Raw genomic sequence first — 14,208 nt, forward strand, 5'->3', positions numbered from 1 at the left:
TGATCACTGTCCCCCAGATGCTCACCCACTGACAGATCTGTGACCTGACCTGGTTCGTTGCCTAATACTAGATCTAGTATGGCATTCCCCCTAGTCAGCCTGTCAACATACTGTGACAGGAATCCATTCTGGACACACTTAACAAACTCTGCCCCATCTAAACCCTTGGAACTAATCAAGTGCCAATCAATATTAGGGAAGTTAAAGTCACCCATGATAACAACCCTGTTATTTTTGCACCTTTCCAAAATCTGCCTCCCAATCTGTTCCTCGGTATCTCTGCTGCTTTACAAGGACGTTGCCTGGATTGGGGAGCATGCCTTATGAGAATAGGTTGAGTGAACTCAACCTTTTCTCCTTGGAGTGAGGGAGGACGAGAGGTGACCTGATAAAGGTGTATAAGATGATGAGAGGCATTCATCATGTGGACAGTCAGGCTTTTTCCCAGGGCTGAAATGGCTGCCAGAAGAGGACACAGGTTTAAGGTGCTGGGGAGTAGGTACAGAGGAAATTTCAGGGGTAAGTTTTTTACTCAGGGAGTGGTGAGTGCATGGAATGGGCTGCCGGCAACGGTGATGGATGCAGATACGATAGGGTCTTTTAAGAGACTTTTGGATAGGTACATGAGAAAAATAGAGAGATGGGTAAGCCTAGTAATTTCTAAGGTAGGGACATGTCTGGCACAACTTTGTGGGCCAAAGGGCCTGTATTGTGCTGTAGGTTTTCTATGTTTCTATGCAGCTGGATGCACCTCTCATAGTTGTCATCAGGAACTCTAGGCATCTCCCTGCTGTCCTATATCTCCTGCAAAAGGAGCATTCAGCTATCCTGCCTAGCATCTCTACTATCCTACTAAGCAGATATAAAGGGAAGGAAAAACAAAACTTAACCTTCAGCTTTTCTTTGCTTTCTCTGACTGAAGCCTCTCCTTGCAGAAGCCTTAAAGAGCTAAGCCTCAAGATCACCACTCCGACTCTGTCCACTCAGATGATGGCCGCTGCACTTGCCCTTTTAATTTGCTCTTGCTAATCAATCCGAAATATGGATTGATTGCTGATCAATGCTCTTTCTCGCTGTAGCAACCCGTTGCTAATTTTGTACTTAGGCAGTGGACCTGATTGAAGTCGCTACCTTTCAAAACTCCCGATGTCCAGATTGGCCATGCCAATCTTTCCTCACAAGCCCTGCCTGACTCACTGAGTAATTCCCTATCTGTGTCAAACTCTATCCACAGACCCTGCCTCACTCACTGAATAATTCCCCATCAGTTTCAAACTCTATCCTGACTAACTGAGTAATTCTTCACTTTGGATTTATCCCAAATGTTTCACAGTGGACGAGAGGACTTAGGGGATTGTTGTAGAACAGAGGGACTGAGGTTCCCTGAAAATGGAGTCACAGGTAGACAGGGTGGTGAAAGTGTTTGGCACTTTGGTCTTCATCAGTCAGGGCACTGGGTACAGGATTTAGGATGTTTAGTTTCATTGTGTGGATGGGCCAGGTCAGGAGTGGCTTTGGCTCATCAAGCTTTGGCAAGGTAAGTACTTGGTAAGTTTCTTAATTACTTTTCATTTGGGGCACAGTTTGTGCAGTGAGAATGGTTCCAGGGGCTGTGTTCTGTTCTTTGTGTGAGATGTGGTTATTGCGTGAGAGCTCCAGGTTCTTGGATAACCACAACTGTACCAGGTGCACCGAGCTGCAACTCCTCAGAGAACGTGTTAAGAAACTGGAAGGAAATGCAGCTTAATAATCTTAGTCTCATATGGGAGACTGCGGAAGTGATAGATGGCTACATGGAGGTAGTCAACCCCCAGGTTGCAGGAGGCAGATAATTGGGTGACTGTCAGGAGAAGGAAGGGAAATGGGCAGCCAATGCAGAGTCCCCCTTTTGCCATTCCCTTCAATAATAAGTATACCACTTTGGATACCGTTGAGAGTGATGATCTCTCGGGAGCCGCAGCAATCAGGTCTCGGGCTGTGGCTGAGAAGAGAGGTACAGAGGACTGCAGTAGTGATAGATCCCAAAGTTGGAAGGACAGAGATGAGATTCTGCAGGCATGGTAGAGACCCAGTTGGTGTGTTGCCTCCCACATACCAGAGTCAGGGATGTGTCAGACCGGGTCCATGGCATTCTAAAGGGGAACATGAAGGGGAACATGAAGGGGAACATTCTAAAGGGATGGGTCAGTAAGTTTGCTGATGATGCAAAGGTTGGAGGTGTTGTGGATAGTGTGGAGGGCTGTCAGAGGTTACAGTGGAAAATTGATAGGATGCAAAACTGGGCTGAGAAGTGGCAGATGGAATTCAACCTAGATAAGTGTGAAGTAGTTCATTTTGGTAGGTCAAATATGATGGCAGAATATAGTATTAATGGTAAGACTCTTGGCAGTTTGGAGGATCAGAGGGATCTTGAGGTCTGAATCCATAGGATGCTCAAAGCAGCTGTGCAGGTTGTCTTTGTGGTTAAGAAGGCATACGGTGTATTGGCCTTCATCAATTGTGGAATTGAATTTAGGAGCCGAGAGATAATGTTGCAGCTATATAGGACCCTAGTCAGACCCCACATGGAGTACTGTGCTCAGTTCTGGTTGCCTCACTACAGGAAGGATTTGGAAATCATAGAAAGGGTGCAGAGGAGATTTACAAGGACGATGCCTGAATTAGGGAGCATGCCTTTTCTCTTTGGAGCAAAGGAGGATGAGAGGTGACCTGATAGAGGTGTACAAGATGATGACAGGCATTGATCATGTGGATAGTCAGAAGCTTTTTCCCAGGGCTGAAATGGTTGTCACGAGGACACAGATTTAAGGTGCTAGGGAGTAGGTACAGAGGAGATGTCAGGGGTCAGAGTGGTGAGTGCGTGGAATAGGCTGCCAGCAACGTTGGTGGAGACGGATACAATAGGGTCTTTTAAGAGACTTTTAGATAGGTACACGGAACTTAGTAAAATAGAGGGCTATAGGTAAGCCTACTAATTTCTAAAGTAGGGACGTGTTCGGCACAACTTTGTGGGCCGAAGAGCCTGTATTGTGCTGTAGGTTTTCTATGTTTCTATGTGAGCAGACAGAATTCTTGGTACATATTAGTACCTATGAAATAGGTATGAAAGGTGAGAAGGTCCAGAAGAGAGATGTTAGGGAGCTTGGCAGAAAGTTGAAAAGCAGGACCTCCAGGTTGGTAATCTCTGGATTGCTGCCTGTGCCAGCGCCAGTGAGGTTAAGAAAGGAATTAATGCATGACTAAAGAACTGGTGCATGGGGCAGGGCTTCAGATTTCTGGATCATTGAGTTCTCTTCTGGGGAAGGTACAACCTATACAGAAGAGATGGGTTACATCTGAACCTGAGGTGGGGGGGAGAACCAATATCCCTCTGGGCAGGTTTGCTAGAGCTGTTCAGGAGGGTTTAAACTAATTTGGCAGGGGGTTGGGAACCAGCATATAGGGCTAAAGATTAGCTGGTTTAGGGCTGAGGGCTAGTTGGTTTACAAACAAAGGCAACATGTAGTGAGAAATGGTTGATGATAGGCCAACAACAGGATGAGTTGCAATGTAAAATCATTAGAAAGAGGGTGATAGTCACTGGGGATTTCAATATGAGGTAATTGGAAAAGTCAGGTTGGATCTGAAGAGGAGGAATTTGTAGAATGCCTTTTAGAGCAGCTCATGGTTGAGCTCACTTGGGGATCAGCTACTCTGAATTGGGTGTGTGTAATGAACCGGAATTGATTAAGAGTTTAATGTATAAAAACCTTTGGGGCCAGTGATCATAACATGATAGAATTCATCCTGCAATTTGAGAAGGCAAAGCTTCTGACCCATAAGCATTGATGGTGAGAGGGGAAGCATAGTTGTACCTGAAGTTCAGGCCCAGACACGGCAATGGCCCGAATGGTCTCGGGGCCAATGGCCTGTACCATCTCCTGAAAGCGCTTAGATTCCACCTGGGCCAACTGGAGGTTTTTTTCCACTTCTAGGCGGTTCTGCGCCTCCATGTACTTCAGCTCCTGCTCCCGAGCCTTGGTAAGTCGCAGGAGCTCAGCGTCCTGGTGGAGGGGGGGGTTAAAGGTAAACAGCAGGAAAAATGTGGGGGTGGAGAGGGAGATGGAGAAAGAGAAGAGGCAGAGAGGGAAAGAGAAGAGGCAGAGAGAAGGGGCAGAGCAGGGGAGGGTTGGGGGAGTGGGGAGGGGATGAGACAAGGAAGAGTTCAGGTATCTCTCTCACACACAGTGGAGAAAATCTCTATTTCCAATTCTCGACAGTGAGAGGATGACGGCAGTCTGGGTAGGTGGGTATCTCTATGGTTGGGGGTGTTGGTGGGGGATTCGGCAGTCAGGATCTCAGAAGGGGGCGTGGGCTGGTGGGAGTGTGGGGTTCTCAGCAGTCCAGAGGGTGGTGGAATATCACTCACGGTTTCGATGTCCAGTGCCTGGGCCTTCAGCCTGGCCTGTAGGACAGCTCCCTCACCCTCGATCCTCGCCGCCTCTGCCCTCGATTGTGCCTCTGCCTTAGCAGCGCCTGTGCTCTCCACTGCCATGCTGTGGAAACAGAGGTGGGTCAGTGAAGGGGGTGGGGATTGGACAGACAGCAGGATGGGTCATGGTGTAGGGATGGTCAAGGGTAGCGGACAGGCAGGGGAAGGGGCACATGAGCGGGGGAGAATGCGGACAGACGGGGTGGGGGGGGGATACGGACAGACCTGTTGGCCTCCAGTTCAAGCAGCTCCTTGCGAACTCGCTCTGCCTCCGCCTGATCGAGGATACGTTGACGCTCCAGACGACCCTTGGCCTCCTGTTCCAGACGCTCTGCCTCATGTCTGGGGATCAGGGAGAGAGATCCTGGAGTCAACCCCTCCAGGGAAGTAACCACATACTCCCAACTACCCTCTTCTCACTCCTCACCCACTCCCAGCTCCTACACCACCCTCACTCTCCATCCCCTTATCACCCACCTTCTCTTGACTCCCCCTCTTTCCCTCTACTCAGTTCCACTCCTCATCTCCACCCTCTTTTCCTCATCCTTCCCCTCCTCATCTTCTCCCTTCTCTTCCTCATCTTTTCCCTGTCCTCCTCCCCTCCTCACCCTTCTCCCTGCCTTCCTCCTCATCCTGCCCTCCACTTCCTCTCCTCATCCAGTTCCTTCCTCCCCCTCCTCTCCTTCCCACCTCTTCTTCACTCATCCATGTCCTTCCTTCTTCCCTCATCACCCACCCATCCTCTTCCACCCTTGCACTATCACTGCACGGACCTGGCCGCAGCCTCCTGTGCGTTAGTGGTGATCTCGATGGCCAACTGAACACTCTTCTGCAGTGCATCACGGGTTCTCTGATCAACAGGCTCCACCGCCTGTATGTCCACGCTGGTGATACACAGGTTATTCTGTGAAAACACGAGCCGGTCCCTCACCTTCAGCTCCCCATCAAAGCCAAACACCGCCGAACGGATTATCCGGGCCGAGTTCTGTAGGAAGAGGAGAGAAGGGCAGGAACGGAGGAGGGGAGGAGAGAGGAGGTGAGGGTGGGGGATGCAGAGTGAGAGTTGTTCCAGGCTCTTCCAGTTTAAGGGCGCTACTGAAGACAGGCAGCTTACTGGCTGTTCATAGAGCAAGAAATTTAACTACTTTATAACACTTTTGTGCAAAATTTTGGTAAACAATTACTGCAAACAATGAAGACACAAGCTAAGGAGAGGCTGACTCAAGGGTTGAGCTGTGCAGGTGTGGCAAAGGTGGAGCGACATTGAAGCAAGTTCGAGAAGTGATCGGAGCAAGGTCAAGTCATGGTGAGACAGAGTCAGGGTGTGTGAAGCAGAGAACGGTCAGAGCAGAGGAATTTCAGAGCCCACCCACCTAAACCAAGAGTGAGGATGGATCAAGCTAAGCACCAGGCCGATTTGAAAAGGTCTGGTATAGGCGAGATTGTGGCAGCGGGGTCCAGGCCCAGAGTGTATCGAAGCATCAGGGCCCAAGTCTTAGACCAACAAATGAGCCGATGCTTTGACAATTTAAACACCTGGCTGGACAGATTGAAAAGGCTGGGTATTGTGACCAGGGTGAGGGTTGGTCCGGTTCTGCTCACTGCTCCACAACGTTCACTACAGTCTCCACAGGGTGAGGCTGGGACTGTGGCCTGCAGAGAGGGGAGCAGTGAAAGAAAGACAGTGGCAGGGAAAGGAAGAGGTAGCAGAGAGACCTAGAGACCTGGTTAGTGGTGTCAACACCTCCCCCAATGTTGCTTCCTTCTCCAAGCCACCTCACCTTGTGAAAGTCGTCGAACTGCACAGCAGCCACAGCCCCCCGGGTTCGAGAGGCAATGGCCTTGCAGGCATCCCCCACAAAGTCCAGCACGCTGAAGATCTTGGCTGCCTCTTTAGGATCACTGTGATCTGACACGTCAAAGTGCCTGAGGGGCAGAGGTGAGGGAATGGGTCAGGGAGAGGCAGGAGAGTGTCTTCCCCCACCCTCTTCCACCAAACCCCTACCAAGACTCAGCTTGCTATCATGGTAAGATAGAACCATGAATTTAGCAAGTTTCATGACAGATTCTGAAAATCAGATATGGGTAAAGAAATGGCAGATGGAGTTTGATCTCAGTAAGTGTGAGGTATCGCACTTTGGGAGGTCAAATGTAAAGGGACAGGGCACAGTTAATGGCAGGACCCTGGGGACAATGCCAACAGCTCCCTGAAGGTGGCCACACAGGTTGACAGGGTGGTAAGGAAGGTGTACAGCATGTTTGTCTTTATTAGTTGAGGCACTGAGTTCAAAAGTCAGGAAGTTATGTTGCAGCTTTATAAACCTCTGGTCCAGCTGCATCTAGTTCTGGTTGCCCCGCTACGGGAAGAGTAGGGGCTTTTTAGAAGGTGCAAAAGATGTTCACCAGGATGCTGCCTGGATTTGAGGGCCTGAGCTATGAGGAGAGGTCAGAGAAACTTGTATTGCTTTCTCTGGAATGGTGGAGGCTGAGGAGAGATCTGATAGAGGTTTACAAGATGAGAGGTTCAGATAGAGCAGACATCTGGTATCTCCACCCCCCCCCCCCCCGGGTGAAAATGTTTAATATTAGAGGGCATGAATTTAAAATGACCAGGGGAAAAGTTCAAAGGAGGTGTGTAGGGCCAGCAATTGTTTGTGTTTTTTCAAATACAGAGTGGTAGGTGCCAGCAATGTGCTGCCAGGGGTGGTGGCAGAAGCAAAAACGATAGCGATGTTAACAGACCCTTAGAAAGGTACTTAGATGTACAGGGAATGGAGAGATCTGCATAGGCTGAACGGATTTAGTTTCATTTGGCCCCCTAATCAGCACAGATAATGTGGGTCGAAGGGCCTGTTCCTGTGTTGTAGAGACGAGAGACTTCCCCCCCCCCCCCCCACCGTTCCCCTCCCCTCTATTCCTCACTTGAGGGCCTGTTCCTGTGTTGAAGAGATGAGAGAGACACCCCCCCCCCCATTCCTCTTCTCTCTATTCCTCACCAGTTGTAGGCGAGTTGGAGCTGGAGGCGAGCGTGATCAGCTGTCTCGACCACAACGATGTCAGTGCAGAAATCGGGACCTAGCAGCAGACAGATGGAGCGCACCACCCCTGGCCGCTTGGGACGTCCTCCAGACAGACTGAGCACCGTGAACTGCTCATCGGGTCCCAGAATCACCAAGTCCGGCCCGAACACCACCCTGGGGGAGGGGGTGAAAGGAGGGTGTTAAAGGAGGAAAGAGGATGGAGGCTGAGGGTGATGAGGATGGGTGGGGGAGTGTGAGGGCAACGGGGAGAATAGAAAGGAGGGAGAGTGAGGATAAGAGTCAAGGGTGGAGTGTGAATGAAGGGCGAGGCTCCCACCTGGCTGCCTTGCTACTGAAGTCATAGATCTGGACGGCGGCATTGTGGGGGACACGGAAGGTGACCACACAAGTGGGATCCCTCCTCGTGGCCTCCTCTCCACTATTGCCCACTCCCACATCCCGGGCTGGGCCACTACGGTCCAGTACTGGGTTCTTGTCCAGACACAGCAGCTCCTCCACAGTTGGGGGCAGCACTTTGGCCCAGAGCTCCTCATCCTGGGTCAGCATATAGGTCTGACCAATCACTGCACGCACCTGGAGGGACAATGGGGAGGAGGGGGCAGAAAGAGGAGTTGTAATAAAGGAGGGATGCAAGGAGAAATGGAGTGAGGGGTACCGAAAGGGAGCAATAAATGAGTGAAAAGGTAAGGGGGGACAATCAGAAAGGGAAAACGAAACCGGGTGGGTAACAAGATCGAACAAGGAAGGTAATGAAAGGCAGAGGATAATGGGAGGGGGTAAGGAAAGAGGGAGGAGTGACAAGAGGGGGCAAGGAGAGAGAACATGGAGTATTACAATTAGTACACATCTGCCCAGCTCCTAGCAGGACATTACCAACCCTCATCCCTCTCCTTCAGGAATCTTCACAGTAAGGTAGAAATTTGGCATGACTCCAGCAACCATCACCAAATTTACCAATATACTGTTATATATCCTTTCCAGATGCATCACAGCTTAATAAGGCAACTGTGCTGCCTGTAAGTGCAAGCAACTGCAGAGAATTGTGGTCACAACACAGCACATCACAGAAACCAGCCTCTCCTCCTTGGACAACGAATACACTTCCTGATGCTTCGGTAAATCAAAGATTCAACCCAGCCCAGACATTCTCTCTCGCCCCTTTCCATCTGACAGAAGATAAAAGCCTGACAGGAGGATGAGAGGTGACTTGATATTGGTGTATAGTAGTGGATAGCCAGAGACTTTTACCCAGGGTGGAAATGGATAATACAAGATGCTAGAATTTTAAGGTAATTAGATGAAAGTATAGGGGGAATGTCAGAGGTAAGTTCTTTTCTTAAACTGGAACGTACTGGCAGAAGTGGTGGTAGAGGAAGATACATTTACGGCACTTAAACTCTTAGATAGGCAGACGGATGATGGAGAAATGGAGAACTGTGTGCGGAGGGAAGGGTTAGATTGATCTTGGAGTAGGTTAAAAGATCATCACAACGTTGTGGGTCAAAGGGCCTGTACTGCTCTACACCCCAGCAGAAGGTCCTTCCCCATACCTTGCCACTCTTGTTGTCTCGGACGTAAATACCCTCGTTCTGGTCAAGGGGAATAGCCTGGCGAAGTGACACCACCTCCACCATTACTGGTGGGACATAGTCCACAGGACCCCGGATCATCCATCGGTCCCCAGGCTTTCGAGGGATCACCTTACCCTCCTGTGGGGACAGGGGGAAGAGAGTGAGTGAGCATGCTGGGGAATGGAAGAAAGGGAAGGAGGGTGGTGAGAAGTGAAAGGGGAAAAGAGAGAGGTCAGGCAAAGGAGCAAAGTGGTGAAGAGAGGGGGTGTGGTACAGAGCTTGTTCAGGTGCAGTCACTCACAGCATCCTTATCGTCAAAACCCTCAACCGTCCGTAGTACCAGACCCTGCTCCTCGGACAGGACATAGGTGTCCCGGATCCCGTCCTCCAGCTGCTCACCAGGGCGAAGGAAAAACGACTTCTCTCCCTGAGGTAAAGCACACACAGGCTGAGGGTGAAATGGGGGCACCAGGGAGGGGGAAGGGCGGAAACTGGGGGCACGGGAAGGAGGGGAGAGACTGGGGGGGGCACAGGAAGGAGGGGAGAGACTGGGGGGGGCACGGTAAGGAGGGAAAGAAGACAGACAAGGGAGCTTGGAGAGAGCGGGCAGCAACCCTGACCTTGACCACCAGTTTCTGCCCCAGCTGCAGTTTGCCGTCTATGCCCACAGGGTCGAGGACCACACAGTACTGGCGGCTGCCTAGTGTGGTGACGTCCACCACTCTCACCACCTCCTCGTACACTCCCGGGATGTAGGCCTCCGCATCCTCCAGTGTCACCAGCCATTCCTCGCCTGTCCGCCTGGTCCGATCTCGGAAATCCTTGAAAGTCTGCAGTGCCCGTAGGTGGAGAGCTCTCTGTGGAGGAGGGACAGACAGGGTGTGAGGGGTGGAGGGACAAGGGGTGAAAGAAAGATGGGAAGGACAAAGGCAATGTGTTGGTCATAAAGCACAGAACAGGCCCTTCATTCCATCCGGACTCTTTTGTCTCAAATTCCAAACTAGATCAGTATCATCAGGCTATGCTTGGCCTGTTTCCCTCTTTTCCTATCCTTTTACCTGTGTGAGTGTCCTTCCAATGTCAATCTCAGCCAGGTCCCTCCTTTCCTCTTACAGTCACAGTACTGTACAGTGTCAATACCGTCTCCTTCCTCTTCTGTTATGATCCTTAGATACTATCACTGTAACTTCCCTTTTGGAATTGAACTTTTGAATCGTCTGTATGACCTGGCATTTTTGTGGTGCTAATTCTAAGTTGCTGAATCACTGCAGCATGGTGTGTATGGTCTGAATTGAGGAGTCATGGCCTGGGCATGAGAGCAGGGAATGAGCCAATCTTTGGCCATTGCTGGAGTGGACTTTTTGGCAATTCAAAGCGACAGAACTGAGGCAAGGTGATCGCAGGTGATGGGTCCATGACTGGGCCCGATAACAAGGAAAGACCTGAGAGTTGATTGATTTAAGCCCTGGGCCGAATTGAAAAGGTCAAGTATAGGCCGAATTGAAGCAATAAATCCTGGGTTCATGAGTGAAGAACTACCTGGTTAGGCTGATTTAAGTACTGAGCCACATTGAAAAGGTCAGACTGTTGAGGCTGTGGCCTGCAATCAATGGGCTCCTGAATCGTCTGCAGTGACAATGGGCTTTGTGGCTAGGGACTGGGGACTCACTTTCATGAACTTCATTTATGAATGTTATTTTCTTTCTTTTGTTCTTTGCACAGTTTGTTAGTTTCTGCACACTGGATGCTGAATGGTCTTTCTTTTAAATGGGTTCTATTTGGTTGTTTATTTTCTGGCTGCCTGTTAGGAGATGAATCTTAACATTGTATGAAGTATACATACTTTAATAACAGTACTTTCTTTGAACGTTGAAGATTCTCCCTAGAGACACATCTCCCTCTCACCCACCTCCCTCCTATGGCCTCTCACCTTCTCGGTCAGGATGTAGGCATTCACGACAGTCAGTACCTCCTCATACACACCTGGGAGATATGCCCCCACCTTCTGAACCAGCCATTCCTCCCCTGTGGGGAAAAGAAACAGGGAGAGGGTGTGAGAAATGAACCAGTGACTGTGAAGGTGACTAGAGTCATGATCCTTTTAGTTTGTGCCCTTGTCTCTCACTCTCCCCAGCCATCTAATCCTTCTCTGTCCCTCCCCACACCCTAATCCCACTCTGTCCCTCCCCTCTCCCTGTCTATCTAATCCCTCTCTGTATTCCCCCCCGTTGCTCCCTTCTCCCTGTCTCCTCCCCCTCTGTTTATTCCCTCTCCATCCCTGTCTAATCCCACTCCATCCCTCCCCTCTCCCTGCTAATCCTTCTCCGTTCCCTCCCCTCACTCACTGTCTAATCTCTCTGTCCCTTCCCCTCTCCCTTTGTCTAATCTCTCTCCGTCCATCCCCCTTCCTGTCTAATATCACTCCGTCTGATCCCTCTCCGACCCTCCCCACTCCCTGTTTAATCCCTCTCGGTTCCCTCTCCACCCCCTCTGTCTAATCACTCTCCATCCCTCCCCTCTCCCCTCCTCCACCACCTCCTCTCCCTCCACCCCCCACCCCCCCATCTCTCCTTCCCTTCCAGACCCTGTCTTTGCTGATAAAATGACTCTCAAAAGCCCAAGAGATTCTGCAGATGCGAGAAACACAGAGCAATGTGTACAAAATGCTGCAGGGCTCAGCAGGTCAGGCCGTGTCTATGGAGAAGAATAAACTGTCGATGTCTCAGACAGAGACCCTTCATCAGGACTGAAGGGGCAGAAGGCAGAATAAGAGCAGTACGGCCACTATCACCACATTGTCCTGCAGACCGAGCAAAGAAATGCCACTTTACACAGAAATGGTCTAGATGGATACAGATATTGGCCAATAGGCAACCTCACATCAACCACCAATCACACTATGTAATAAAGGTATTAATAGCCAATAGAATCTCCATCTTAAATGCCAGTAATACTTCAGAATTGTAAAGTAACCATCCAAAATTAATTACTACTACATTCCTGATTTTACCTCAGTCTGCCAAATGGCTCCCACCCTGCCATTGGGTAAAGGTCCCCTCTATCTCTCTTACCTCATCTAATCTGCCAGGCAGCATACCAGAGCAAAGTAGGACACCTGTCTAAGTGGTGTCTTTAACAACCTCTTCATCACTGTCAGCAAAACTAAAGAGCTAATTGTTGATTTCAGAAAGACTATTCTGGATTTAGTGTTATGTAATGAACAGGATTTGATAAGCGATCTTGCAGTAAGGGAGCCATTAGGAGGTAGTGATCATAATATGATAAGTTTTTATCTGCAATTTGAGAAGGATAAGGGCAGCTCGGAGGTGTCAGTGTTACAGATGAACAGGGGAAACTATGGAGCCATGAGGGAGGAGCTGGCCAAAGTTGACTGGACGGATAGCCTAGCAGAAAAGACAGTGGAACAGCAATGGCAGGTATTCTTGGGAATAATGCACAAGGTGCAAAATCAGTTCATCCCTCAGAGAAGGAAGGATTCAAAGGGGGGAAAGGGGCCACAGTGGTTGACAAAGGAAGTCAGAGATTGCATAGCATTAAAAAAAAAAGGAAGTATGACAGAGCTAAGGTGAGTGGGAGGACAGATGATTGGGAAGTTTTTAAGGAACAACAGAACTTAACAATACGGGGAGAAAAAATGAGGTACGAACGCAAGCTAGCTAGGAATATAAAGGAAGATAGCAAAAGCTTTTTTAGGTATGTGAAGAGAAAGAAGATAGTTAAGAACAATGTTGGGCCCTTGAAGAATGAATTGGGTGAAATTGTTATGGGAAACAGAAATTCTTATGGAGAAGAATTTAATAAGTACTTTAGATCTGTCTTCACTAGGGAAGACGCAAGCAATCTCCCAGATGTATGGATGGGCCAAGGACATAGGGTAACAGAGGAAATGAAACAGATTGACATTAGGAAGGAAACGGTGATGAGTAGACTGATGGGACTGAAGGCTGACAAATCCCCAGGTCCAGATGGTCTGCATCCTAGGGTACTAAAGGAGGTGGCCCTGGAAATTGCGGATGCATTGGTAATCATTTTCCAATGTTCCTTAGATTCAGGATCAGTTCCTGAGGATTGGAGAATGGCTAATGTTATCCCACTTTTTAAGAAAGGAGGGAGGGAGAAAACAGAGAACTATCGACCTGTCAGCCTGACATCGGTGGTGGGGAAGATGCTAGAGTCCATTATTAAGGATGAAATAGTGGCATATCTAGATAGCAGTGATAGGATTGGGCCGAGCCAGCATGGATTTACCAAGGGTAAATCATGCTTGACTAATCTGTTGGAGTTTTTCGAGGATGTAACCAGGAAGTTAGATGGGGGAGATCCAGTGGATGTAGTGTACCTCGATTTTTAGAAGGCATTTAATAAGGTCCCACATAGGAGATTGGTGGGTAAAATCAAAGCTCAGGGCATCGGGGGGAAGACATTGACATGGATAGAAAACTGATTGGCAGATAGAAAGCAAAGGGTAGCGGTGAATGGGTGTTTCTCAGAATGGCAGGTGGTGACTAGTGGGGTGCCACAGGGCTTGGTATTGGGACCACAGCTGTTTGCAATTTACATAAATGATTTGGATGAAGGCATTGAAAATAACATCAGCAAATTTGCTGATGATACTAAGCTGGGTGGCAGTGTGACATGTGATGAGGATGGTAGGAGAATTCAGGGTGACTTGGGATAGGCTGGGTGAGTGGGCAGATACTTGGCAGATGACGTTTAATGTGAATAAGTGTGAGGTTATCCACTTTGGGAGTAAGAACAGGAAGGCAGATTATTATCTGAACGGTGTAGAGTTGGGTAAAGGAGAAATACAAAGAGATCTCGGAGTCCTTGTTCATCAGTCACTGAAGGTGAATGAGCAAGTGCAGCAGGCAGTGAAGAAGGCTAATGGAATGTTGGCCTTTATTACAAAGGGAATTGAGTACAAGAGCAAGGAAATCCTCTTGCATTTGTACAGGGCCCTGGTGAGACCACACCTGGAGTATTGTGTACAGTTTTGGTCTCCAGGGTTAAGGAAGGACATCCTGGCTGTTGAGGAAGTGCAGCATAGATTCACGAGGTTAATTCCTGGGATGTTTGGACTGTCTTACGCAGAGAGGTTAGAGAG

General features: G+C 49.2%; 1 protein-coding gene across 2 annotated transcripts in view; it reads right to left on the reverse strand.

Moving 5' to 3' along the window:
• The window catches only part of mvp (major vault protein), a 45,879-nt gene that overhangs the window by 17,877 nt on the left and 13,794 nt on the right, over positions 1–14,208 (reverse strand). For both annotated transcript variants that reach the window (XM_073033512.1, XM_073033513.1), the window contains exons 6-16: positions 11,014–11,108; positions 9,704–9,940; positions 9,385–9,510; positions 9,063–9,221; positions 7,829–8,085; positions 7,468–7,665; positions 6,253–6,397; positions 5,245–5,456; positions 4,697–4,813; positions 4,409–4,535; positions 3,855–4,043 (exon numbers count right to left, since the gene is read on the reverse strand). In XM_073033512.1, coding sequence (XP_072889613.1) covers positions 3,855–4,043; positions 4,409–4,535; positions 4,697–4,813; positions 5,245–5,456; positions 6,253–6,397; positions 7,468–7,665; positions 7,829–8,085; positions 9,063–9,221; positions 9,385–9,510; positions 9,704–9,940; positions 11,014–11,108 — 1,862 coding nt within the window. The remainder of the gene's footprint in view (positions 1–3,854; positions 4,044–4,408; positions 4,536–4,696; positions 4,814–5,244; positions 5,457–6,252; positions 6,398–7,467; positions 7,666–7,828; positions 8,086–9,062; positions 9,222–9,384; positions 9,511–9,703; positions 9,941–11,013; positions 11,109–14,208) is intronic.

The sequence above is a fragment of the Hemitrygon akajei genome, chromosome 31, assembly GCF_048418815.1.
Source record: "Hemitrygon akajei chromosome 31, sHemAka1.3, whole genome shotgun sequence".
NCBI classification, from domain to species: domain Eukaryota; kingdom Metazoa; phylum Chordata; class Chondrichthyes; order Myliobatiformes; family Dasyatidae; genus Hemitrygon; species Hemitrygon akajei.